We start from the raw sequence: 27,391 nt of genomic DNA on the forward strand, positions 1-27,391 counted from the left end.
TAATTTTATGGCATGTTGTATTTTGTATTTAAACTATCAAATTGTATTCTTTACTATTTTTATCATTTGTTGCATTTTGTACTCATCACAAAATTCATGTGTATCTGCTAAAATTTAAGTTTTTTAGGTGTAACTTGTATTAATTTTGTAGGTGAGATTCATTTCAAATTATGTATATGTTTGATTTTGCATTAGATAAATAGTTTTACAAAATTTTGTATGTTATTTTAAATTAGGCTTCATACAATTTTTTTTGTGTATATATTCTAACTATGTGTGATGCCAACAAGTGTTGTGTTTCTTTTTTTTTTTTTAATTTTAACTGTGTGCCAACAAGTTTTAGATTTTTTCTGTTCACTTTGTATTTCAATGTCATTTTTTATTTAAATCTCACTTTGTATGACTATACAAGTTTTGTATTTTTTTAAATTTGTATTAGTTCTAGATGTATACCAATAAGTTTCGTATTTTTTGTGCTCATTTTATATTTCAATCTCGTTTTGTATGCCAACAAGTGTTTTATTTCTTTTTATTTTGTATTAATTCTAAGTATATACCGAAAAGTTTTAGATTTTTCGTGCTCACTTTGTATGCCAACAAGTTTTGTATTTTTTTTTTGTATCAATTCTAAATGTATGCTAACAAGTTTTAAATTTTTAGTGAATGTATATTTATATTTCACTTTGTATGCCAACAAATTTGTATTTTATTTATTCTGTATCTATCCTAAAATCTTCTTCACTGCCAATAAAAATTTTAAATCAATAGACTTAAATTTGACATATATTGAATACTTTCGATGGGGAATTTAAATTAATAACGAAAATTTGAGATTTAAGGAAGAGAGAAATTATGTCAATTGTGGAACCAAACACGCATAATAGGAAAGAAATTTTGTAAATTTATGAAAAGAGAATAAGTATAGTGAAAAAAAAATTTAGGCCTACTTAAAGTTATACCAAAATTCTGATTAATAATTATGGTAACTTTGTTGGTTTAAATTTAAAAATTATCTTATTTGAAATATTATTTTCCTTAATTTTCTCCGTTCTTTTAATAACTACTGTACTTTTTTCAAATTAAACAAATAACAAAAATACATAAATCAACAATACAACAAATTTGTTATCAACAATTTGTATTATAGTGAATGTCTAATTATGTTGAGTCCTTGTAGGATATGGTTAGGAATCCTACTTGGGGACCAAGTAAGATTTTCCCTATAAATAAAGGGTTTTCCTTCATTGTAAATAAGATTTGTGAAAGATCTATGAATCCTGAATATACTATGAATAAGAAATCTTTGCTCTTCTCCCTACTTTATTCGTCTTCTAATTTCATATAATTGCATAACACGTTATTAGCAAGAATCTCAAATTTTGAAATTAAGTTTAGATCATTCAGATTGAGCAGGCTTCTGCTCTCAAGAATCGTGTTAATATTGCAAGTGGGACACCAAACAGGTATGTAGTAGTATTTTCCTTGATTAACATTTATTGTTAATTTTGATAATCTAAAAATTAATTGACTAAATAAAAATGTGGAATAATCGCATATAAATTCAAAAAAAAAAAGAAGAAGGTGGCAGTGAACATATTTTTTATGTGAGCATTTGTACATGTTCAATTTTAATTTGAAAATTATATTATTATTATTATTATTATTATTATTATTATTATTATTATTATTATTATTATATATGAGCAATTAATTCAAAAAGATTATTGGAGTTTATGTGGCATAATATCATTAGAGACTCGGGTGAGTCTCAATTGAGAATAAGATGATGAATCAATTTTCATCGCATCAAAAGCAGAAGAAGATGGATTCATGTTCAATTACACCAAGAGGGCATCATGAGTCTTGATGCTTCGTGATGAAAGATGTTGGGTTCAAGTCCCTCATTTAATTATGACATAAGACGTTGGGTTTGAGTCTCAATGCACCATATTGATTATATAATGACGACTAAGGCAAATAATGAGTTTTTGATAGTTATGAAATATATCTCGTTGAAGCAGATCCATTCCCCGAAGTGAATGTAGCAGTGCATAAATATCTAAAAGAAGACAACTGATTAAATGATGCACATGAATATGGAATGAGGTACTAAGTAATAAAAATTTGATGTACTTAAATGATTGTGCTCTATTCATGAAGAATGATAACTTTTGATAAATGATAAAAATATAGATTCATTCTCTAAAGGGAATGAGGTGTAAGCCACCATGTTAGGCATGAGAAAGATTGTGACCTTTGGTTAACAATGTGGTATCATCAAGAATGTCTCTAAGAAGACATGCATTATAGAAACATTTCATGCTTTATCTTCAGGCTTGTATTGGACAGGAATTAGTTCAATTGAGGCACATTCTATGATAAATAAGAAGTTTTCTAATTTTAATACTTTCTTAATTGGCATGATTGTCTGAGACATCATTAGTCTATTATGTTTAGACGAATTATGAAAAATTAAAATGGACATCCATGGAAGAAACTAATTTTTTTTAAATGGTGAATTTTCTTGTATTGTTTGTTAGCAAGAAAAGTTAATTGTGAGACCATTATATACGAAAGTTGAGATTGAATCCTCTGCATTGTAGGAACGTATACAAATATTTGTGGACATATTCATCCACCTAGTGAATTGTTTAGATACTTAATGGTCCTAATAGATGTTTTTTCTTGATGGTCTCATGTGTGTTGATTGTTATCTCGCAACTTGATGTGTGCCAAAAATGCTGGCACGAATAATATGATTACATGCATGTATCTGATAATCAGAGTAGTCTATTTAGTGATGGAATCACGACTCACCTTTAGAAGATGTAGAGTAATTGAGGAAAAATATTTGAAATATACTCTCAAAGTATTAAAGTTAAACTTTTCTCATATAATAGTAATAAATTGAGAATTTACTAAAGCAAAAAAAGCACATGACATAATAAACTTGGAGTTTAGAAGTACTAATAATTTATTAGTTGACATGAATAATTTGGTCATCCCAAAGATGTGCATACCGAGTAATGAACATACATTGAAAAACTAGAAGATTCTTCAAGAATTCTTTTGTTGTTTGTTCTCATGACTAGTTGATTGGATCAACTAATGTTGAGATTAAATCTCTAAATTCTGAAAAATAAAAAAGTGAAGATGTAGAGTAATTGAGGAAAAAATATTTGAAATATACTCTCAAAGTATTAAAGTTAAACTTTCTCATATAATAGTAATAAATTGAGAATTTACTAAAGCAAAAAAAGCACATGACATAATAAACTTGGAGTTTAGAAGTACTAATAATTTATTAGTTGACATGAATAATTTGGTCATCCCAAAGATGTGCATACTGAGTAATGAACATACATTGAAAAACTAAAAGATTCTTCAAGAATTCTTTTGTTGTTTGTTCTCATGACTAGTTGATTGGATCAACTAATGTTGAGATTAAATCTCTAAATTCTGAAAAATAAAAAAGTGAATATGGGCCCGTTCACCTATCATGTGACATGATAAAAATATGTATTTATAAGATAATCACATGAGCCTCTGTTTTCAACCTGTAGTTTGACATTCACAAAATTGTTTGTGCAAATATAATTGAGTTAAGAGCACAATTTCAGAATATGTAATCAAGATAATTTATCTTGATAATATTGATAAAGACTCAAGATGATATGACATTAAATGTCAAAGATAGTGAAATCATTGCTTGTGAAAATAAAGCACCATGTGTTGATTTGAAATATGATACCGCATCCAAAAGTAATTGTATGCATCAGACCAATAAATTATGATCAAATTTTCTTTTAATTAATTTTGGTCAGGGACCAAATATTTTTTATCTGATTATTTTGATATGTAGAATATAATCAATGAATATACAATAATGCGCAAGGATAAATTCTCCAAAAGATTGAGATATATGTTAGTTTGTCTAACATAAGGGGGAGACTAGAAGTAACACGAGTTGTAAATATATCTATTGAAAGTCCCTTAAGGATAAAGTCTATGACATGCATGAAGCATGATAGACTAATCAATTCTAAATAAAATAATCCTTGAAAAAGGGGGAGGATCAAAGAATCAAAATGATCATAATAAGGAGACAACATGTTCTTGGAGAGCCTACGACATAACACTTTATGAAACCTTATGAGAGGGGTAGCTACCTAAAAATAATGAAGTGATGAGATCTCAATAAGTTTTGTCATTTTGTGAATCGATACAAAATGGCATGTCATTGACGATACCTTTAATACAATAGCGCGCAATATTGTAAAAGATTATGAGGTTATAAATTTTACGTCTATTAAAGATGCTGATGTAGATTTATTATCAAGTGAAAAGTGGAATGATGCATCTTGGTAAGCGTAAAGCTTATTTGACTTGCAATCTAGTCACTAGAATATATCATACATTTAATATTGGATGTTATCACTTGACAAAATTAATATGAAAAGTCATGAAGGATTATGTGAAAGTTTTTGGAGAACTTGTTTATAATCTTTATAAGGATTAAATCGATTCAAAATGCATGAAGCATATACAAATATTGTTATGCAAATTGATAACTAGAATTGAAACTCTTGAGGAGTTTTGAAAAGGCAATAGATTATTTGGTTATAGAAGTTAAAATAAGGAACTTGCAGAAATATTTGATCTTGGAGGGAAGATACATAAAAGCAGATAAAAGAAATCATATTTCGTCAAGGTTTTTCTACACTAATGAGCTCCCAAGAATTGTGATATCAACATATAAGAGGTTTGTTCAAGTAATACTATAGTTGATTTATTCACCATGTCTCTACCAACTACAACTTTCAAGAAGATGGTGCACAAGCTTGGAAAACTAAGATTCTAGCCTCTGAATTGGTGTTCTCATAAGGGGGAGTTAATACGCGATGTACTCTTTTTCCCTCACAAGGTTTCGTCCCATTGGATTTTCCTTGTAAGGTATTTAATGAGACATCCATAATGCGTATTATTAGATATGTGTACTCTTTTTCCTTCACTAGATTTTTTCCCACTGGGTTTTATCTAGTAAGGTTTTAACGAGACACATAATCTACCGACATTCAACGGGGAGTGTTATAAACAATTTGTATTATAGTGAATATCTAATTATGTTGACTCGTTGTAGGATATGGGTAGGAATCCTACTTGGGACCAAGTAAGGTTTTTCCCTATAAATAAAGGGTTTTCCTTCATTGTAAATAAGATTCATGAAAGATCTATGAATCCTGGATATACTATGAATAAGAAATCTTTGCTCTTCTCCCTACTTTATTCGTCTTCTAATTTCATATAATTTCATAACAAAACTAAAATATTGACATTTTTAATAAATATTAAAAGTTCAAATATGAGGCCCCATTAAATGTTAAAATATTGTTTTTTAAAAAAAAATTCTATATTTTTTTATAACATTTTTAACTAGTTAGGAGAATAAAATTTTTATTGTCATGTTCACCATTTTCTCACTTAAATTATTTGAGAGTAAATAATTGTCATCTTAATAAATTAGAGTTAATATCTCAAAGGTCACACAATTATAATAATTTGTAGAGAAAATTTATTGAACTTTGTTTTGTTCAATAATTTTTTTTAAAAAAACTCTTTATTATAAAATAATAAATAAATAAATATTGCAAAATAAATTAAACTATTTCTATACTCGAGATGTTATATATATATATATATATATATATATATATATATATATATATATATATATATATATATATATGCTCTTGCTTTAGACTACTTATGTAATGTTTAATAGACTTTCATTAAGAAACAATATTTGACTTATGAATTGTTCTTGAATTCATACATCAACATTAACATATTAGTCGGATTATAATATTTTATATTAATAATAAGTAGATTAAACAACTCATACTTAAAAAATAAAAAATTATATCTAAATAATAAAGTTTGTAAGCTAATTTATTTAAATAAATTTATTAGTATAAATATAAAATATGAAATCAAGAAAAATAAACAAAATGATTAAAAGGATTTGAGGGGGTATTTTGTGTTTACCTAAATTAGTCCTATGATATTAGAACTAATACCACACAATGGAAGGAATTAGTTATACACCCTCTAATACCATATAGGGTGTATAACTAATCCATGGATTGGTTATACATAGACCCAAAATTCCTACAAAACATAGTACTAAATAATGCTACACATAATACTTGGACTATTTCTCTTATTACTCTTTACCAAATGACCCCTTAATTTCGAATTACCCTTATTATTAATTAGAGTTATTTCTCTATTTTAATTTTCAGACATTGTATTTTATTATATTCAAAGAGTGATATAACAAAATTCCCCCTTTATTTATACTTCCTTTGTTCTTAGTTACTTATCTATTTTTCTTTTTTTAGTTGTCTCTAATTACTTGTTTATTTTGACAAATTAAGAAATGACAAATTATTTTTACCTATTATAACCTCAATTAATTACTTTGAAAAAGGTAAAACTTCTTGAAAATATTAAATGTTTAATTCTTCCACTTTATAATTAATAAAAGTAAAATGATAAAATCACTATGTCAATTATTATTTTCTTAATAAGTATCCAAATTTAAAAATGAACAAATAATTAAAGATAGAGAGAATAATTTCTCAAAAGTGTGCAAAATCAATAAGAAATAAATATTGTTAGATGGAGAGCTTATTATTTACAATTGAAGAAGCTTAACTAATACTCTTAAGTAGAGTAATTAATTAGAATTGACATATAACTTTTATAGGGAAATAGTGTAATAGAAGTGTATAAAGTAAGGTACATGGAAATTGGGGATTGTCGAAAGTTCAAAGTTGAAAGTTGAAAGTGGTCGGTCGTCAATGAAATTCCAATCTCTGTGGGTGGAGTGAGGAGTGGAATAAAGAGCTACGCGTTTCCCCCATTAAACATCGAAAATCTCACTTTGCGAGATTGTCGCCCTCATTTTTAGGTCAGTGCCAATATTGGTTTAAAGAATTGTTGATTAGGGTCAAGTTTCACTGCATTTCGCTACTCTATCCTACTTACTTGTTACTCTTGGTTATGTTGTTGTTGTTGTCCGATTGCTTATTTATATGAATCTGTGTAATTGATTGTCTTATACTGTTGATATACGCCCTGCCCTGGACAGTATTATATAGCTGAATGGCTTGTCTGACCCGACTGAAAGATTTGGATACAAAAAACTAAAAGCTTAATGCCTAACTATCTTGTTCAATAATTGCCAGATATTAGCCATTCTTCGTAAATCTACTTGGTTCAGCCCATCATTTTGGAAATGTGGTTTACTTTTGCCACAATTGAATGGTCAAAAGATCAGTTGCTTCTACTGTGGCCCTCTTCAGCCTCCTTGCCACCTTCATATCAAGAACCCCTATTCCACAACTAGGTGGAGACTAGGAGGGTTGGGAATCCCTACAAGAAATCTCTCACCTAACTCTCTTACTATCAGTATCATATAAGAAGAAAATATGGAATTTGGGTCTAAAAGCATCTGATTAAAAACCTAGGTGGTTGGTAACCCCAGAGAAAGCTTCACCCTACGTACAAACTTATTAGATACCAGTGAATCAACATAGGCTAATATATTAATCATCCTATTGCATATTTATGATGTTGAAATATTTTGTCCAATTACTTGAATATGAACTGAAATTATCATTTTATAGATTATAGGAGTTTGTTTGTACAAGCATAAACTTAAATTATCGTTTCCTTGATTACGGGAGTTTGTATGTACAAGCGTAAACTTCAATTCTCTTACTGAGGTTTTTGCTCTGAAAATTTCATCACTTATTTTTATTACCTTTCAAATTTGCTTTGCAATCATGTTACTTGTAAAGGATGTATAAAAAAATGTGAGTGTTTTTCTTAGTTGTGGAAGTGGGTTCTTTCATCAGATAAGTCTTTTAGTAAGGCATGCAGAATTGGATTGATGGATTAGCCAGTACGCATACTGAAAAGGACTTGTTTATTATGCTTGTTAGGTAAATTAAATGAATGCTTGCTTGCTGAACTTGGTTCCATAGCTTTTGAGCATGATTGTGTAATGTAAGGCACATAATCTATTTACTATTTTGTGTATAAAATATGTTTGATGTTCTTCTAAAAAAACGGTGTTTGGTGTATTCATTTCTTTTGGTTAATTGCAATTTCAATGCATCCAGTTTCACTTCTGTACATATTAAGCATAATAGAAAAGGTGGACCACACTAATGAACTCGAAACGAGGTCTGACTTCTTGTTTTTTTGGTCTTTCTTAAGTGGTGGATGGGTGGCTTTATCTGGTATGGTGTAATAATATTAACTTGTTAGGGAATGACATGACTTTAGGACTGAGCAGTGTGAAGTTTATGTCTTGGATGCCATAAGTCTGGTTTGGTGATTCATGCCAGTCGGATGAGCAAGATATGCGAAAGATGGGGGCTTTGCCTCCTCATGCTTCTTTTGCCTATGCATGATGCTATCAACAACTTATCTCTAATTTGCTTTTCTTTTCTCTAACTGGGTGTTATATCCAAAGATGTGATATTAGAGCTTGCTTACACTAAGTATACCATCAGTGGGTTGTGATTTGGCTTTTACTATTCTCTCTTGTTGATATGTTTCTTAATGTCCTCTTGGGCAATCCAACGTGATTGATATTAACATTTATTTACTTTTAGTACTCAGTAATTTGGGGATGCTAGTATTTCTTTGATCATTTTATCCTTTGGTTGATGATGTAATAATATGTGTGGTGGCTGGTGGCAAGAGTGTCTTCTTGTTGTCAATCATCCAATGAACATGGTAGGTAACATGTCAGTGAGCCAATAAAATATTTGAGTATCTAAATGTTGAAGCAACTTCAATTTATTTTATGGCCCTGTTGTTCACTGTTATCAAAAGCAAAAAGCACAAAAAAGCTCTAAGGTCCGTTGGGGCTTTAAACACAAATTGCAAATAAAGTGTGGGCTCTAATGAAAAAAGGTGCAAAGGGAGAAAAAAATACAAATTTATATTTTTAGTAGACTAATAATATATAAGCATGATGACAAATATATGAACAAAAAAATTGAAAATAAATTACTGTAAAGTGAAAAATCAATTGTTTAGTGTCACTTTTTCAAAAGAGGTTCATTGGCAAGGGAAAGTATGCCTTAGAACCTTGATGACGATATTGAAGCGCATATTAAGCAAACCGAAGCGCTCAACATGTGAGCGTCGCTTCAGGGATTAAGAACGCCTTTGACAACAGTGCTATTGTAAAGATAATTCAAATCTTAGTATGAAAGGAACCCACAAGGGTGGCTGAGTTGGTTGAGCCAGTGATCTCCCAGATGGGGGTTCTCAGGTTCAAAACCCCTGTATTCTTTCTTAATAAAGCTCATCGTATGGGGTTCACCTAGTGCGGTTTACCTCTCGTGTGTGGTTTTTAGGCTATTATACTGGAGCGGGCTTAAACTTGTGTGCACTCAAAGGGTAGCGGCTGCAAGTTCCCTAGTCATTAAAAAGATCTTAGTATATAAGGAATCTAAGCTACTCTCTGTTAGACTCACCATATTTCAATTGTGTCATCTTTTCTTGAGTAGTTGCACTAAATGTTATAAACCTTCTGGAGCGGGCTTAAACTTGGGTGCACTCAAAGGGTAGCGGCTGCGCGTTCCCTAGTCATTAAAAAGATCTTAGTATGTAAGGAATCTAAACTACTCTCCTGTTAGACTCACCATATTTCAATTGTATCATTTTTTCTTGAGTAGTTGCACCAAATGTTAAAACCTTCTTCTTATCCCTTCTTTCTGCAGGTAGTGAATTCTTTTCATGGAGAGTTTGATATAGCGTCTTCTATAAGCTAGAATCAGTGGTATCTGGTTCTCAAAATGAATGGCTACAGCTTGTTGGAGCATACTCTTCAGAATATACTTCACTCCATCAATCCCTCAGAGGAGGATTGGTCTATGCGATTTCAACTCATTCACGAACTTCGAGCTGTGGTTGAAAGCATAGAAATCCTGAGAGGTAATTCAAAGTGGTGATGCTTTTTTTACTTCACGATTCAGTGGAACTTTGATGGTTAGGATACTTATTTTTCACTTGTAGAGATGAGCTTCTTGATTTTCCAATCATTTAAATATGACGTACAATGTTGTGGGTTGGCATATAGAGGTGTTTCTATGTACTGAAACTCAATGGATGGAATTAAAAATTGGTTCTTCTCTGACCATATTTTGACTATGACTACTGTTTGAGCGTAAAGTGATTTAGCCCCAATATTTGTATTAAGAGTCCTTACTTTGTTTATTGGATCTATAGGAGTTCCTTTCAACCAAGAGGGAGTGAATTTGTATATATTATCTAAATGGTTTGCTCCATCTATAAATCTTTTGCATCATTAGTTGTCTAATTCAATGGATTGGAATGAACAGTAAAGGATGCAGTTTAAGTTAACGATGATTTCGATAGGATGAACAACTCTATTTTGGTCTTCTGAATTTCTTCTTACATGTAAATTAGATGCTAATTTAGTGAAGTGTGAGTTCTTCTCCTGGAATTATCCTACTTTGGGTCATCTTGGTATGTTAAAGTTGAAGACTTGGATACTGTTTCGGTTAACAAGTGCAAAACCTACCATTCTCAGCTTCTACTCTTTGACCAGGGGCAACTGTAGAGCCATTCGGATCTTTTGTATCAAATCTTTTTACAAGATGGGGAGATGTTGATATTTCCATAGAGTTGCCCAATGGATTACATATATCAGCTGCTGGGAAGAAGTACAAACTAAGTCTACTAGGGGATGTACTAAAAGCTTTGAGAGCTAAAGGTATGATCTCATGATGAATGCCCTTTGATTTGCTTAAACAGACAATTTCTTTGCTAACATCTTTATTATGAAAATGTTCTATTTCTAACAAGGATCAATGGTTAAATAGCTTGAAATTTCTTTTGATGAAAGTTAAATATATTCATAATCATTTGGGGGACTGTAAATATAGGGTTGCTGAAATAGAAGAATAAATAATAGGAAGTTTTTTTTTGGTGTAGTAGAAAGTGCTTAGAACTTTTAAATGAAGGAAAACCGCATCTGAGTCATTGAAAATGAATTGAAAGAATGATAACCAGTGATTCTGAGGTCTTCTATTCAGATATCAATTTTATATAATTAGCACCTCCTGAAGGAAAATTCCAATTCTTCCTGAAACTGGATATCAATTTGTGCCCCTCTTTCTCAAAATGAGTACTGACTGAAAATCAAATAGCTTTGTCAGTTGTTTTAATATCTTTTCCAGTTACCAGGTGTTATTTTGTAAATAGAATTATTCTCTTGGGGGTTGAAGAGGATATAGATGTTCTTATTTTATTACCCAACCTTGTTAACAACAAGATAAGCACTATGTTTGTATGCAGGATTGGAGATCATAATCCATTTTTCTTCATATGTTTGTCAGAGATGCATTTTAGTACTTGAGATCACGTCTTTGCGCTGCTTTCCTTATTAACTCATGGTTACTTATGTTCTCAAATCAAGTTCTGGATCTTGTCCAAAGTACCTCACCGTTTTTACAGTTTAACATGAGATATCATTATGTTATGAAATGCCTTCGAATATTTATCGATTCAGCATTAACAACCTTAGTAGTAGGGTTCTTAAAAAGATTTAGCATTTTGTGACTAAAGTTATCTTATTGTATAAAGTTGGGATTTTATTAGAGATGCACTCATCAACAAAGCAGCAGCAGCAACAACAGAATAAAAAAGCGATTGTGGAAAGGATTTTTGCTCAGACTAGAAACCCCAAACACGACTTGTTATATTCAAGTCTGTTGATAATTGTCCGAGCCGAACCTAGTTCTTCTTGTCTTTCTTGATTGTAATTTCATTTAATAGATGGTGCTGCTGGTATTGTTGGAGAAAAGCCTTAGAAATCTTTATTCTTGTTTGTTTCTTGATTTCTAGAGTGTTGGCCTTATTCATTGCTAGCACTACTTCCCAGGTGGATGCCGAAAGCTGCAATTTATTACCAATGCACGAGTCCCAATCTTGAAGTTTCAGGGCAATAACAATATTTCTTGTGATATATCAATCAATAATTTGAGCGGCCAAATGAAGTCCAAGATATTATACTGGATCAACATGATTGATGGAAGATTTCGTGATATGGTCTTACTGGTATACACTCATAAAAGATAGGCTACCTTTGAATAATGTGACTTAGTTTGATGATTTTCTCCTCTTTGTGCAGGTGAAAGAATGGGCTAAGGCACATAATATCAATGATTCTAAGACTGGAACTTTGAACTCTTATTCTCTAAGCTTGTTAGTTGTCTTCCACTTACAGGTAACTTTCTGTTGCATTAGTTTTAGCTAGACAGTTATTAGTCGAGCATCCCCAAAATATTGAAGAGCATGTGTCCTATTGCTATAGGGTAATAAACTCTGGATTTCACATTGCAGACTTGCATTTCATCTGAAGCAAATACATGGTTTGTAGATCCTTTTTTACCCAGAGGATAGAAGGAAAAAGAGGAAAAAAGAGAATTTTTTATTATATGGTTTTATTATTATTAGCTTTTACATTTTTATAATTAAAAGAATTAAGGAAGCATTAGGAAGAAGAGTTATTTATCATCAGGAAGTAGAGAGTAGAAAAAAAGTGGATTTCCAGTGAGAAGTAGGGACTGAGGAAATACCTGTTGGAGATAGGTGATTTTCTGGGAAAACACTTTAGGAGAGTCAACCCCATCTATTTACCTGCTCATAAGTACATGAATATTGAAATAAGAAACATAGGTATGGAATAAAAGAAAAGAAAAGGTAGATGATGTTTTTTTGATCTCTTATTTTCAACCATGGTAGATACCAACTTATCTGGACTTCATTCTTACAATGTTGTTGGTTATGTTTCCTTTTTTAAGGCTGTTACAGTTCTATTAAAATTACTCTCATCTCATTTGTAATAAGGGTTTCCCTTCTGGTCTTAGCTAGCCTACTGATTTTTGCAGACATGTGTACCTGCAATTCTACCACCTCTTAAAGAAATATATCCAGGAAGTATGGTTGATGATCTTACAGGTACTTAAAATGATTTGTTTGCTATTGTTTGAATATGCTGATCCATCTTTCTGTGTCAAATTTACTGTTTTGTTGTTGGAGCGTGAGCTCTTTACATCTGATAAGTTATAGTGGTTCTCTATCCAAGGAAATCAGGTGACATTTGTTTGTGGAATTTTCCATTTTCCAAAGGTTGCAAGATTTGTTTCTACCAATGACTTTGCTTAAGTTTCATCAAGAAGTTTTCGCAGTTCCCTTTCTTCCAAAAAAGAATCTTCTGGAGAAGTTGTTGTAGGATGTCTTTCCAAAAAGATATTTGCCCCCTCATGAATCCTCAAGAAGATCATCACTAGCACACATTTTTTTTCTCTAATTTTTTTTTTGGATAATTGTTCCAATGGTTTCCTTAAATTCAAAGATACTGAGTGAAACAATTCGGCAATTAAGTATGCTACTCCTCAGCTGAGTTAAGATTTAGACTGGGAATACGTTGTTGCGGAAAGGAGATGAAAGGAGGGAGGATGGTAATATAAAAGGTGAGGGATTTAAAGCGTTTGAAGTATTCTATCAACTATGAATTAGAAAGAAGTTGTTTACAATGGTTCCTTGATAATTTGAAGATGCTAAGTGGAATTTTCATCACTTCTTGTATGCAACTCTTAATCGGAGATATATCAAGAATGGAAATAATCAGTAGTTGGAAGGAGATGAGAGCAGGGGAGGGTAAAAAAAAAAGTGAGTTTCAAAGATTTTGAAGTACTTTATCAAGTATGAATCACCTGGGAAGGAGGTGGTGGTGGTGGTATAAGGTCTTAGCCTGTTGGATGTTAAGATAATCTTTTTTTCTCATTTTGGCCATATGAAAAGCTTTGGTCACGGAGAAGACATCAAAAGCATGTTGCCATTTTTCTTAATCAAGTGCGAGGCCTTGTGAGGGAGATGAATGACCCATATAAAGGACCATCAAGGTGGGTTGAGGGAATGAAGATAATTGCTAATTGTCGGCACTAAACTAAAACTGGAAGATATTCCAGTGTTAATGGTTAAGCTCAGTGTAGAAAGATTGGTGAGATTTGATATGGTTCCTGTTAGGAGGAGAGTTGGGGAGAGGAAAGCTCTCCATTGCCTTAGAATTGTTAAAATCACAGTAATACAAACGAAATGGGATTTTGTGGAAATTTATGAGCTAGTAGGAATGGGTCAAAAAACATGTTTTAGGAAGAAATCGCTGGGCTGATGTTGTTATGGGAGGTATTATAGATGTTAAGAGGGTATTTCAATCCTATAACATTATCAGAGTGATAGGTTTGGCATGTCAATTAGAGCTTTCTATCTCCTAAAATGTCATAAATACACTTATCCTCGAAGTTGTGCTTTTATAAATCACGGACACCTTTCGCGGCTATCCCGAGGTCGTAACGAAGGGCCCTTTAGCAATATCTCTTTCACTAAGAAGGGCATAACTCCATCATGCAAACTCAAAATGCAACGATTCGTTTTTCAATGGTTCTGAAATCGTGGTATAAATATAATGGTTCAATCAAAAGACCATTTAGAGCACATTTGCTTCTGGTGAAACCATTAAACCACAACATCCAAACACCGTACTTCAAATGAACACCCAAAATTCATCCAAGACCCTCTAAACGTAAATCAATGGTGCAAATCGATTATAAAATACGTTCTGTACCTATTGAAATCATCAAACCATATGAAATTTTCTTGACCAAAAGTTGATTGTCAAATTTAACTTTCTTCAATCAAACGCTCAAATCATTCTCGGAAATCTCACGGTCCATATCAATCGTTCAACCAAGTCAAAAATCACCTTCGAAACCTAACAAAATTGTCAGATTAGGAAACCAACTTCATTAATCCAAAATGTTGACTTGGTCAAATTTGTCAATATTTTTGAAGACAGCAAACTTGTCAAATTTCAAACCTTCAACTTTGGAAAATCTCAACCAATCCTCATCCGATCACCTCAATAATCATGCCACTCATTCTCCCAAGTCAAAAACAACATAATGAAGCTACGAGAAGGTTCAAACAGGGGAAATGGGTCCAAAAGAACAAAATGACCATACGGGTCGTTAGACTCGTTGTAGGTACAAATTGTTAAGTGAAAGGAGTGTAGAAACACAATAGACAACTTAAGTGTAAAAGTATTTCCAGCCTTTAAATACTCTCTAATCAGTTCCAAAAAAATAGACTCTACTCTTTGCTTTCGAGTATTTTAAGAATGATAAATATGACGACTTCATGTAGGCCAAGATGTCTTTCTCCATTTTCAGTCATAAGTAGTTACTTTCCTTTTGATAACCAAGAATTTCTGGAAGGCGAATGGAACTCTATTTGGAACTCAATGGATAATAGAATTGCTATTGTACCCTCCTCTATTTAAATACCATGCTTCATTACTAACCCACACTTCATGAGCGCTCTTACTACTAGAGTAAACCCTGGGGGCAACCAGAAGCAGTAATTTAATTTCACTTTTTCCCTTTGACCTTTAACTGAAATGCATTTCTTTTATAAACAATAAACTTATAGCTAGCAATGTCTAGTACTTTTAATCCTAAAATAGTTCAGAAATAAAATGTTATAAAAAGGTGATAGTCTGATACAAAACTACAAGTATGATAACTATGTAAGACAATTTGTTAAAAAAATGAAGGCTAGACCCTTGAAGTTTATTAAATACAAGCAGTAAAATTGTTATTTTGGTTGGCCAATTTTTGTTTCTTTCTACATTGATCCAATCACTGAATAGAACAGGAATCTCTAAGCTATCCTCGTTGATGAATGTATGTGCTCTTCATATTGATATCTTATCACGCTAAAAGCTCTCTTTAAAGCTACTGATGTTGCTTGAATACCAATAACTCTCTAGCCATTCTTGAAAGACTAGAAATGCCTTTCCACTCCCCCGACACCATGCTTAATGCTGCTCATTACGTACATCTATACTAGATTCCAATCCCTGTTTAAGATAAGTATTGCATTCATTTTCAGAATCTGTAATTTGAGTCAATACCAATAATCTCATTCATATCTCCCAAAAGTTCATTTGTTCTAGCCTCAGAAATTGGAGTAGGTGCACTATCAGATTTTGCCATATGTTTATACTTGACAAAAATCAGTTAAGAAAAAAGCTTATGGTACAAGGTGAATTAATTGAGGAGTCTACAAGAATAGAAAGTGCCATTATCGACTTCTACCCGAAAGTTGTATTCAGAGACCACTCACTAGAGACCTACCGGCATGCTCAATAATTGTCCAACTCTTTCAGTGGAAGACAATGTGAGATTGCAAGAGAACTTCACTGAGGAGGAAGTCTTAAGTTTTCGGAAATTGTGTGCAAGAGATAAAGCTCCCGATGGTTTCTCCATGGTTTTCTTTATCAAGTGCTAGGAGATTGTGATATAGTACACTATGAATGCCTTTCAGAACTTCTATGAGTAGGATGTTTTTGAAAGAAGCTTCAATGCAACATTCAGAACTCTTATCCCTAAGAAGAAAGATGCTGACCAGTTAAGAGATTATAGTCCTATTAGCTTGATAGGAAGCATCTACAAATTATTCTCTGAAGTGTTGACAGGGAGGCTGAAAGGAGTGATCTCCAATCTAGTGGATGTTAAACAAATGGATTTCTTTAAAGGAAGGCATCATGGATGCAGATTTAGTGGCAAATGAAATAATAGACTCAAAAGTTCAACAAAGGAAGCTTGATATCCTTTGCAAACTTGATATAGAAAAAACATATGATCATGTAAACTGGAGTACTTGCTATGTATGCTCAAGAAGTTGGGCTTTGGCAAAAACGGAAATACTGGATCAGATTTTTTATATCCATTGTTAGTTACTCTGTGTTGATTGATAGATCACATGTTGGCTTTGTTAAGGCTTAGATGGGTCTCGGGCAAGGAGATCCTATCTTTTTACTTGTTAATCATTGCCATGGAAAGTCTAAACAATATTTTCAAAACAACTAATTTCTATGGATGGAGAAAGGGTTTTGAGGTAGCTAGGGTAGGGAGTGATAGCCTAGAGGTGACTCATTTACAATATGTTGATGACACTCTCATATTTTGTGATGCTGATAGAAACCAATCGAGACATCTCAGAATAATCCTACTGCTCTTTGAAGGCATCTCAGGCCTTCACATAAATTGGGGTAAGAACTTCCTTTACCCCATCAATGATATTCCTTGCATGAACATGTTGTCATCTATTCTAGGAGGAGCTGTAGGGTCTTTGCCAACCATTTATCTGGGAATGCCTTTGGGGGCAAGTCAAAGTCGATTGAGATTTGGGATACTGTTAGTGAGAAATGTGAAAAGAATTGATAAAGATGGAAGACCCAATACTCGTCAAGAGGAGGTAGACCGACTTTGATCAACTCAGTCATTGATACACTTTCAACATACATGATGTCCTTGTTTCCCATCCCAACAGGGGTCATTAAGAGATTGGACAGAATCAGGAGGAACTTCCTATGTCATGGTGACAGAGAGGAAAGGCTACCATTTGGTCTAGTGGAACTCGGTCATTTGTGAAAAAAAAGGGGCGTCTTGGGTATCAAGAACCTAGAAATTCAAAGTAAAGCTCTAATGATGAAGTGGTTGTAGAAGTTCACCAAAAAAACCCACCTATTGTAGGGAAGAGTGATTAAAGAGAAATATAAACAAGAGGATAGCTGGATGACCAAGGAGGTCAATATTCCATATGGGGTCAGACTATGGAGGTCTATCAGATCCCTCTGGAGTGAGTTGAAAACTGGATCAAGAATCAATGTGGCAAATGGAATCAAAACCAAATTTCGGAAGGATAATTGGCATGAGGTTAGTACCATGGAACTGGTCTTTCGAGATATCTTCAACCTGCAAAGGCATTTTTGGGTCAATGCTGAATGATGAGCTAGTCCAACCACTAAATAGCAAACTGACCGTGGAAGCAGATTTGGAGGATAAAAGTTCCCGAGAAGGTATCATTTTTTGTATGGTTACTAGCAAAGGAGGCTACTCTTACAGTGGACAACTTGATAAGCACAGAGGTACGCCACTGTGCTCAAGATGCACAAGATGCTTCCTGTGTAAAGAAATAGTTGAGACAGTTAACCATCTATTTATGCCCATACACAACTCATTTGTGAAAAATAATCCAAAACCTTAAGGGGGTATAACATGGACAATGTTAGCAAAGATAACAGAGGCTCTTAGCATTTGGGAGGGAACATGTTAACATGCTAAGGATAGGAGTAGATGGAGAATTGTCCCAGCTTATTTCTGGTGGACAATTTGGAAGGAGAGGAATTCCTAATGTTTTGAGAGCTTAGAGAATGATATGTAGAAGACCAAGTTGAACTTCCATCTTACTGCTATGTTTTTGGTGTAATAAGATTTACTCTATTGATACTGTGTCTATCATAGATGTTCTCGATTCTTTATAGCTAGAGAGGGAAGCACTAGAGCTCTATTGTAAATATGGTTTCGTAGTACTGTTTTGATCCCTGACATGACACAAAGTTACTGATTTCAAATATGAAATGCTAGTTCATAATCTTCAAGAAGTGGCCGATCAATTTCAAAATTTTATAAATTTTTAAGGTAAGTATTTTTGCACCTCGTCATTTTAAAGATGAGTCAAGTACAGTAGAAACTAAATATATGTGGGGAATAGGAAGAAAACATTTTTATATTTTAAAATCATTTCTTCAACGGCGGGTGTATATTCATCCATTGCTTTATATACTTAGAAAATACAATTGAAATTCCACATATACCATTTGTATAATAGTAGGATAACATATACCAAATAATTTTTGGAAAATTTTGCAAGCTCATTAATTTATTTTCTTATGTCTTTGGCTTAACCTTAGTAGGAAGTACAAGAGGAGGTCGAGCTCCCGACCAAGATTGACTCTAAGGGTGTGTTTGGAATGAAGGAAAATGTTCTCCATGGAAAATGTTTTCCTAGAAAATGTTTTCCTGGAAAACAAGTAGATTTTGGACTTATTTTCTCATGTTTGGTTGGAGAGTAGAAAATATTTTCCGGAAATAATTTTGTGTTTGATTAATGAATGAAAATTTTTGCTGAGAGACATCTTTTATTTTTACTAGAATAGAAAATAATTTATGAAATTAAAAATATTTTAAAAAAATAATTTTTATTTGGGGTGGGGGAGGGGGGAGGGGGGAGGGGGGAGGAGGGAGGGGATAGGAGTGAATAAAATTTGAACTTTATGTTATTTTTAAAAAACAAAATTAATTTTTTGGGGGGTTGGGGGTGGGTGGGGGGATGGCCGGGGGAGGGGGGAGGGGTTTAAAAATAAAAATTTGAAGTTGAAAATATTTTTAAAAAGCAAAATTATTTTTTTGGGGAGGGGGGGGGGGCTGGGCCGTGGTTGGGGAGGTGGGGTTAGGGATCGGGTAAAAAAAATAAAATTTTAAAATTGACATTTTCTTTTTAAAATTGTTGTTTTTCCCAAAAAAAATTGTAATTTAAAATTGGAAGAGAGTTTTGGAAAATGTTTTATTTTTTATTTTTGAAGGGAAGTCATTTTCCTTAATTTTGAGGAAAATGAGTTGATTTGAAAAACATTTTCCAAAACTTTTGTCCCAACCAAACATGAGAAATTGGAATACATTTTCTGGAAAAATGTTTTCCTTCATACCAAACACACTCTAAGTTGGAGCTTTTGTAACTGGACTAGTGGGTGTTTCATCCATTTTATCTTCTTTCTTTCGCATTTCATACTACCATAATCAGTAGATTGTTTATCCTATCATTTGCTGTCTAGTTGCAACTCCAAATTAATATCAAAACTGATGTGTTTTGGCAAAAATAGGTTTCATCCACAGGACATTATCCTCTATACTTTTTCTAGTTTTAGCAGGAAAAAGATTATTAGAAGCCTAGAACTAGCACCTTTTGTCACTCTTTTTAGAAAAAGGTATGGTTATGCCTAATACCTATTTAGGAGACATAATATAACAACATTATAACTAGTGAAAATGCGTAATCTCATAAGTGGGGTTTGGGCAGGGTGGTGCGTACGCAGCCTTACCCCTATCTTGTGAAGGTATAGAGATTGTTTCATATAGAGGCATAATATAACATAAAATAAAATTTAATACAAATAATAGTTGAAATATCATAAATTAAATACAAAAATTAGAGAAAGTAATAGATGGAATGAGTGTACCAAACGTCTGCACGAAAGCAAAAAATTATAATCATAAGCCATAAATGAATGTTGAAAGTTAAAGCTTGAAAATTTCTCCAAATATTTTCCCAATTCAGACAAAGAAATTGATAGCACTAGTTGAATAACAAATTTAGAGAGAATGCGAGAATTGAGAATATTAGAAAAAATGAAGAAGGATGGAGGATATTTATAGTTTAGAATCAGGGCCAAAGTGTAATTTAACAAATTTGGGGGTTTAAAATAAAAACTTGAAGGGGTTTGGGGCTGTTTTGGCCATTCCCTACGACTATTTTTGCAAATCAGTTGTCCCCCGCCTTCCCCCTCAAAAATCACGTGTGCTACTAGGACGGTAATGGGTTTGGACCGGTCTGAGATACTGGGCCCAAACCCCAACACTGTTCCACTCCCACCTTAACCCTAAACCCATCCCACATCCTGAACCGGTACTGCGTTGGACAAGCATTAGACCGGGCCGGTTCAGGATGTCCTGTCCCATTAATCACCCTTAGTTGGTTCATATTAATTTACACTTTGAAATGTTTGACAGTTATATTTCTATATAGAGAAAAGACATAAAGTGACACCTGAAGTTGTCACACATTTTTAAAAAGACACTCTAACTATGCGGAAGTCCTATTACCCCATAAAAGTATTGAATACCCTTATAAATACATCATTTTAACTCATTTTCTGCCTATGTTTGTATTCACATGGATGACGCGCGTGGTTGAAAAAAAATTCTTCCAAAAACGAATTAAGAAATGCCATGTGTCATTTCTTTCTTTATTATTTGATTACTTTCTCTCAAAATACACCATCTTCCCCAATTCATTCAAAACACTAGTTGGTTAAAAATTAAAGTTGAAAATAAAATCTTCTCTTTCCAATAAAAAAACCCAAAAATGGAAGAACTTTCTAACTTGTTAAATTTTAGTCATCTCTTTAAAATTTGAGAAATCAATTTAGCTTTTGTAATTAGATTTTGAGGAAAAATATTTTTTAAAATAGCAAATGCAAATCTTGATTCGTATTTGTAATGACGAGAATAATCGATGTCGTATATTACTTCATTCTGCAAAAGTGCCGCAAACTTACCCAAACCTATAGAACTCAACGAAGCTCAACTTTTAACAACAATGGCGGCAATGGCGACAAAAACGGTTGAATCCCAAAAGTGAAAGCGTGCTCCAAAAAACGGGAGATAAATTAGCTCACAAGAAACTAAAATCATCAACCCAAGAGGTACTAAGGAAATCCCATGAATCATCAAAGCAAGCTCGGAGATAAGAAACAACCCAAGCCCTTATGTCGTCGTTTTCCGGAAAAGGACATCCACATAGCAACAACCTGTGCTTTATTAATAATTAAATTAAATTAACTAATTTAATGGAGTGTGAGGGTCACTCGCCTATTACAATTCTTGGATTGATGAGAAAACGTGTCGAAATGGTCCCTTTACAAATGTAATGAATACTTTTGTGGGGTAATAGGACGTCCGGATAGTTAGAGTGTCTTTTCGAAAATTCGGGACAACTTCAGGTGTCACTTTATGTCTTTTCTCTTCTATATAACATTCCAGAATTCAGATTCATAAAATTGTTTGTACTTCTTACTTTGTAGTGATATTTCATCTGTCAAATCGACTTTTCAATATTGCTTTTGTTACAAATGAACTTAGACTCATTCTTAAGCAATGTACATAACTCATATATAGATAGCAAATTTGTAAGGGTCGCTTCTATTTCTTTCTTTAGTTAGCTCATGATGTGCATGTAGTTTTATTGCTTACCAATCTGATACCAACAGTTATTCTCTCTATTTGTGAACATGAGAGTCAATCCGTTTGGCCTCCCGGTTCACCCTGTAGTTGGGCCTGGGCGTGAAGAGAGTTTTAGAGTCTCAGACTGGTTGGAACATCGGCCGATGGTTTGCTTATTTCGACGTGGACAATCCTCGCTTCATTAGGTATCTTTTGAGATTGAGTTAGGCCAAAGTGTCATATCTTACAACTTTAATATTTTTCTTTGGCGGAATGGTCTGATGGACCCTTATACTTGTATGCGTTTGTGTTGTGAACCCTCTACTTACCCTTTTGTCATCTAAACTCCTGAACTCGATAAAAAAATAATTGTTACCACTCTAACCATGTGTGTACCTCACTCTCCCTTGCGTAGATGACATGTCAAATCAATGTCATTCACATTAATACCACGTCATAATTATGTATCATCTATTTTAAAATAAAATATTAATTTATTCCAAAATAGTGAAACCAGCATCTTCTCAAAGTTGCCACCGTCAACCTTCTTCAAGACCACCCAAACTCCATTTCCAGTCAGCTTCAACCAACAATACAGAACCCCATTGTTCCGACCTCCATGGATCCACCAGTAACCTCGAGGTTCACCACGAGCAACAGTGAACCAGCGCATTGCTCTTTCATTTTCTCCATTTCTAGCGAATTCTTGAGCTCCAAATCACCGGAAACCAACCACAAAGTCACCAAGGATCCATTTCTCAACCATTTCCAGTTAAAACAACCACCAAAAAATGGATCTCGCTAAAAAAAGCATAAAAATCTGTATCCAATTGCATTTTGCCGAACTGAATCGCCGGTGATGCTAAATATTTAGTTTCCGATCATCTGAAAAAGTACCTAATCGAAAAACCAGAGGTTTTTATTGCTAAAAACCCTGTTCCCGATTAGAATTTGTATGAACAATTGATTTTTTTTGTGTGGGTATAATTAATATCAGAAAAAGATTGAATTTGGATATTTGGGTATTGATAAATAATTGATTTTGCGATCTGGGTTGATTTTTTTTTGCCCTGAATCATCAGTTATGGCGAAGAGTAGGGAGACTTTGGATATATAGAGGGATCATCAGATGAATGTGTATGCAATCGGATACAGATTTAGTGAACAGCCGCATAACCCAACATTTTCAGACTCGATCCAGCCGTGAAATGACAAAAATCCACCGGAGAAAGCTGCCACATCCACCATTTCTTTAAGAAATAAGTACACCACCACCGCTTCTTCTAGCAGCTGATTCCATTTTTTGAGCTTAAAATCTCTTTTGGGTTTTGCTTAGATCTGCTAATTTGAAGAGAAAACAGATGAATCTTGAGAAAATGCGATTATCAATGACATGCCAAGATCTCTTAAAGATGATGACAAGAGTACGGAAAGAAAAAAAAAGGTTGGGCATGAAGATGGTTGCAATGGTGGAGTGAGCAAGAAGATGGAGACTTTTTAATTTTTGTATTATTTTATTCTTTTATTAATATTTTTGAAATTGATATATAACACTCACTCGCTTTAAGGAGAGTGAAGTCACACACTTTCGCCAACTCAGCCATTTTAAAGACATATAAGCGTGGTCAACGGTCAGAGGGGTTCGATAAATTGTGTTTTATTGAGTTTAAGGGTCTAGATGACAACAGAGTAAGTACAAGGGCTCAAAATACAAACTGAAACAAGTACAAGGGTCCATCAGACCATTTCGCTTTTTTCTTTAGCTATCACTAATACACTCTTGTTTCATTTTGTGTATTAGTTTGACTACTCCTAGAGTTTAAGAAGGTATGGAAGACTGTTGAATCTTGCAGTCTTAGATTGTTTATATTGTGACAAAATATCCCTTGATTATTGTGGTCTGAAACATGTCATGTGGATAGTTTTAATTAAGGAGTTATTATCAATACAGAAAGTAATATCCTTTTTAGACATACTAAAAGAAAATAAGACAAAGTGAAACAGAAGGGGTGATGTATAAGTAACATCATACCCAGTGAATAGGTTGGGTCTGGTAAGGGTGGAGTGTATGCAAAACTTACCACTACATCGTGAAGGTAGAGAGTGTTTTCGAAAGGGCAATGTATGAGTGAAAGTAACATTTTAAATTGTTTTCATTCAGAATACCTTGGTATAAAATTAATGCGGAGGGAGTAACTCTTTGGGTACATAACTTACTTGCTGTGATGATTTTGTGCTCCATAGACTACTTTGAGCAGATTTTTTCTGGGTCTCAAGGTCGGGGGCTGTAGGACTCAACCTCAAAAGTAGACCTAAACTGTGATCATACAAGGTTGCATGCCTTGTGTTTCATAAAAAAACATAATGATGGTAATGTAATGCTCACAAAGTAAGAGAGGAGGACTAGATTACAATTGCAATGGGTTGTCAGATGCTTGAATGGCAACTGTTCTGGCTCTAAAGTCATTTGTGAGTACAAGTACCAGACTAAATTGGACAAACAGGAAGACCAAACACAAATTATTTGGTTTATACACAAGAACTGCTATGGCTGACTCACATGCCTTACTACACTTACCTTTACCCTATTCTTCCCTATTCTCTGTTTTAGACTCAATTAACTGAGTCTAATTTTTAATCCGTCTAATATAATGTTGCTTTTGTAGGTGTTAGGGCTAGTGCAGAGAAATTCATTGAAGAAACATGTGCTATGAATATAAATCGACTTATGTCAAATAAGTCTCGAGTGATTAATAGGAGTTCTCTGTCTGAGCTTTTCATCTCATTCATTGCAAAGGTAGTAATTGGTTTAGGACTCTATTGTCTGTTGTGTTTGTCATATGATATTGAACCTATTGACTGTTCTGATATTTTCTGTCTATGAATATTTAGTACAATCTTGAAGATGATTATTTTTATAACAATGTTGTACGAAAATTAACTTCATTACTCCTATGTAGTTCTGCAACATCAGTTCAAGAGCCTCTGCTCAGGGAATTAGCCCATTTACTGGCCAGTGGGAAGACATCGTGAGCAACATGAGATGGCTGCCTAAAACATATACAATATTTGTAAATCTCTCTCCCTCTCTCTTATGCGGCACATACATCCCAAATACCCACACCCTTTTTCCCATCAAAGCTGCTGCAGGTCTATACCACCTCTTTTTTTAAAAATTATTATTATTTATTTTGACTTTCAACTTACTGTGTCCAGGTTGAGGATCCCTTTGAGCAGCCACTTAATTCAGCAAGGGGTGTAAGCACTAAACAACTAACAAGAATAGAAGAAGCATTCAGGAGTACCCACTTTATGCTTTGTTCATCGAATCTAAACGAGAATGAAGTTATTTCTACTCTTGTTAAGCCACATGTATCAAAGTTCGTGGCAAGAATATCTGGAAACCAAAATAACTACAGTAGAAATGGCCTTCGGCCACAATTGCAAGGACAGAGAGCTATACATCCACCATTACAAGCACATCATCAGCGTCAGGCCCAGAGAGCTATACATCCACCATTACGAGCACAACATCAGCCTCAGGCACAGAGACCCATCAATCCCCCATTACAAGCTCATCAGCTTCAGGACAAAAGGATGAATAGGAATCAGAATTCAACGGTGCAGGGACCCACACAAGCTATTCGTGTTCAAACACAGACAGTATGGAGACCAAAATCAGGGGTGTGAATTTGAACTTGTGCTGCTGAAACTAAGCATCCATTCAAATGCTTCTACTTTTTTTTCTGGTGGTTATGGGGAGGTAATGATAGCTTTGGTCCACAGAGACTATTGAGTCTATTTGCCAATTTTCAGAAAAAGACGCATGTCCTTGAGGACATCCTATAAAATTGGAACGATATATAAAAGAAAACACTTGATAATACATATTGATATGTGCTGATGCAACACATATATTCTCTTATAGGCACCTCCCCTCTTGGCATGCTTGAAATATTATGGTAGTAGTCTGTTATACAATGATCAAATAGAAATGTATCATCAAGTATGATTAAATCCAGCCATAGAATTATAGCAGGATGTTTCACGACTTGTCCTAGACTCTAGGTAAATGGAGTCTAATTCAGTACCTTGTTCGCATTGCAACTAAGATCAATTTATTTGAACTTTAGCCTTGGGTTGAATAGCGATAGAGAAAGGAGATGAAAGTTTAGATTTGTGGATCTTACGGTATGTTAGAAACACCACTGAAAAAAGAGTTTTCATTGCAATTCAATATTTTTCCTATGACCTCTAAAATGGATGCCTCAGGATCCCTAAATTTATCAAAAATTTGTGGATCATATGATTTGTGGTTATACACAACCAACTTCTTCTAATTAACAAATTACGAGACAAGTTCCTGTGGCTTTTTTCATGAATTGAGATGTGCATTATCCTAATGTTCAACACAAACATGATAAATACTGTCCCTACAGATAAATCTAACTTCAGTACATCGTCTACAAGTGAACTTAGTAAGAGATGGTGTCATTATAAACGTAATGATGAAGTAGCTTTTGTGCCGATTTATCTGTATTGGTATTATATTCTTAACGGAAAAGGGCTAAAAATACCCCTTAACTACAAGAAAAGGTCTAAAAATATCCTCCATTCATCTTTTGATCTAAAAATACCCTTTCTACTCATCTTTTTGGTCTAAAATTACCCTTTCATCCACTTTTTTGTTCACTCAATCCCAAAAACTAACCCATGAGAGAAGGATTGCCCAAGTCTATACAAGAAATTGGACGTCTTTCCATTCCTCAATCAATGAAGGACTAGAGCCACTCTAACACCCCCTCATGCCCAAACCCAACGGAAGCGTGGGCGGAAAGTCCATACTGGATGACTTGGTTCTAATAGTATGTAAAGATATGGTACCTAGGCCTAACTTAACTTCATAATTTAGAATTTCCCAACTCCGTATAAGTAGACCACCAATCCATTCCCCAACCATAATGAAAATCTAACCCACTCTAACTAGTCTAGTAAAAAGTGTTGTGTTACTAGAGTGAAGTTGTTTTTAATAAACAAAACAATGCAATTACCTTATCGCTTTTTTGATTTATCCTTGTCTACAAAGAAAATAATTTCTCTATTGAACATATCAAAAACCTATTAAAATTCAAATAAAATTAACTAATAATAGATCAAGTTGAATCTAACCGTATCGAATTCACACTCCAATCATATTTCATGCATGTCAGTGCAACATGTAGCTAAAGCACCGTTATCTTGAAATCTAGGGCCTATCTTTGAGCAGCTAATTACAATTTTATAATCGGAAAAAAGGGCCTAAAGTACCCTTTAACTATGAGAATTGGAACAAAACTACCATTCTTTTTACTTTCGGACCTAAAATGCCATTG

At 33.6% G+C, this 27,391-nt stretch overlaps 1 protein-coding gene across 2 annotated transcripts; it reads left to right on the forward strand.

Annotated features, from left to right (window-relative positions):
* Nucleotides 1-6,695: 6,695 nt before the first annotated feature.
* Nucleotides 6,696-25,944, forward strand: LOC101255700 (protein HESO1-like). Of its 2 annotated transcripts, XM_010323902.4 has the most exons (10): nucleotides 6,696-6,973; nucleotides 9,594-9,693; nucleotides 9,807-10,020; nucleotides 10,658-10,822; nucleotides 11,993-12,168; nucleotides 12,242-12,337; nucleotides 13,002-13,071; nucleotides 24,686-24,816; nucleotides 24,980-25,090; nucleotides 25,236-25,905. In XM_010323902.4, exons 3-10 carry the CDS (start codon nucleotides 9,882-9,884, stop codon nucleotides 25,707-25,709), a joined length of 1,362 nt encoding a protein of 453 aa, XP_010322204.1. In that variant the 5' UTR covers nucleotides 6,696-6,973; nucleotides 9,594-9,693; nucleotides 9,807-9,881; the 3' UTR covers nucleotides 25,710-25,905. The 2 variants fall into 2 exon arrangements, with proteins under 2 accessions (XP_010322204.1, NP_001310843.1); NM_001323914.1 differs by lacking the exon at nucleotides 9,594-9,693 and having other exon boundaries at nucleotides 6,771-6,973; nucleotides 25,236-25,944.
* The last annotated feature ends 1,447 nt before the right edge of the window (nucleotides 25,945-27,391 follow it).

Source organism: Solanum lycopersicum, chromosome 6 (genome assembly GCF_036512215.1).
Source record: "Solanum lycopersicum chromosome 6, SLM_r2.1".
Classification (NCBI taxonomy): Eukaryota; Viridiplantae; Streptophyta; class Magnoliopsida; order Solanales; family Solanaceae; genus Solanum; species Solanum lycopersicum.

What these genes read in the sequence shown, in the direction of transcription:
- LOC101255700 (XM_010323902.4), top strand. Translation starts at nt 9,882, where the DNA reads ATGAATGGCTACAGCTTGTTGGAGCATACTCTTCAGAATATACTTCAC. An exon ending in AAGCATAGAAATCCTGAGAG is followed by an intron (nt 10,021 to 10,657) that starts GTAATTCAAAGT and finishes CTCTTTGACCAG; the next exon opens with GGGCAACTGTAGAGCCATTC. An exon ending in AAAAGCTTTGAGAGCTAAAG is followed by an intron (nt 10,823 to 11,992) that starts GTATGATCTCAT and finishes ACTACTTCCCAG; the next exon opens with GTGGATGCCGAAAGCTGCAA.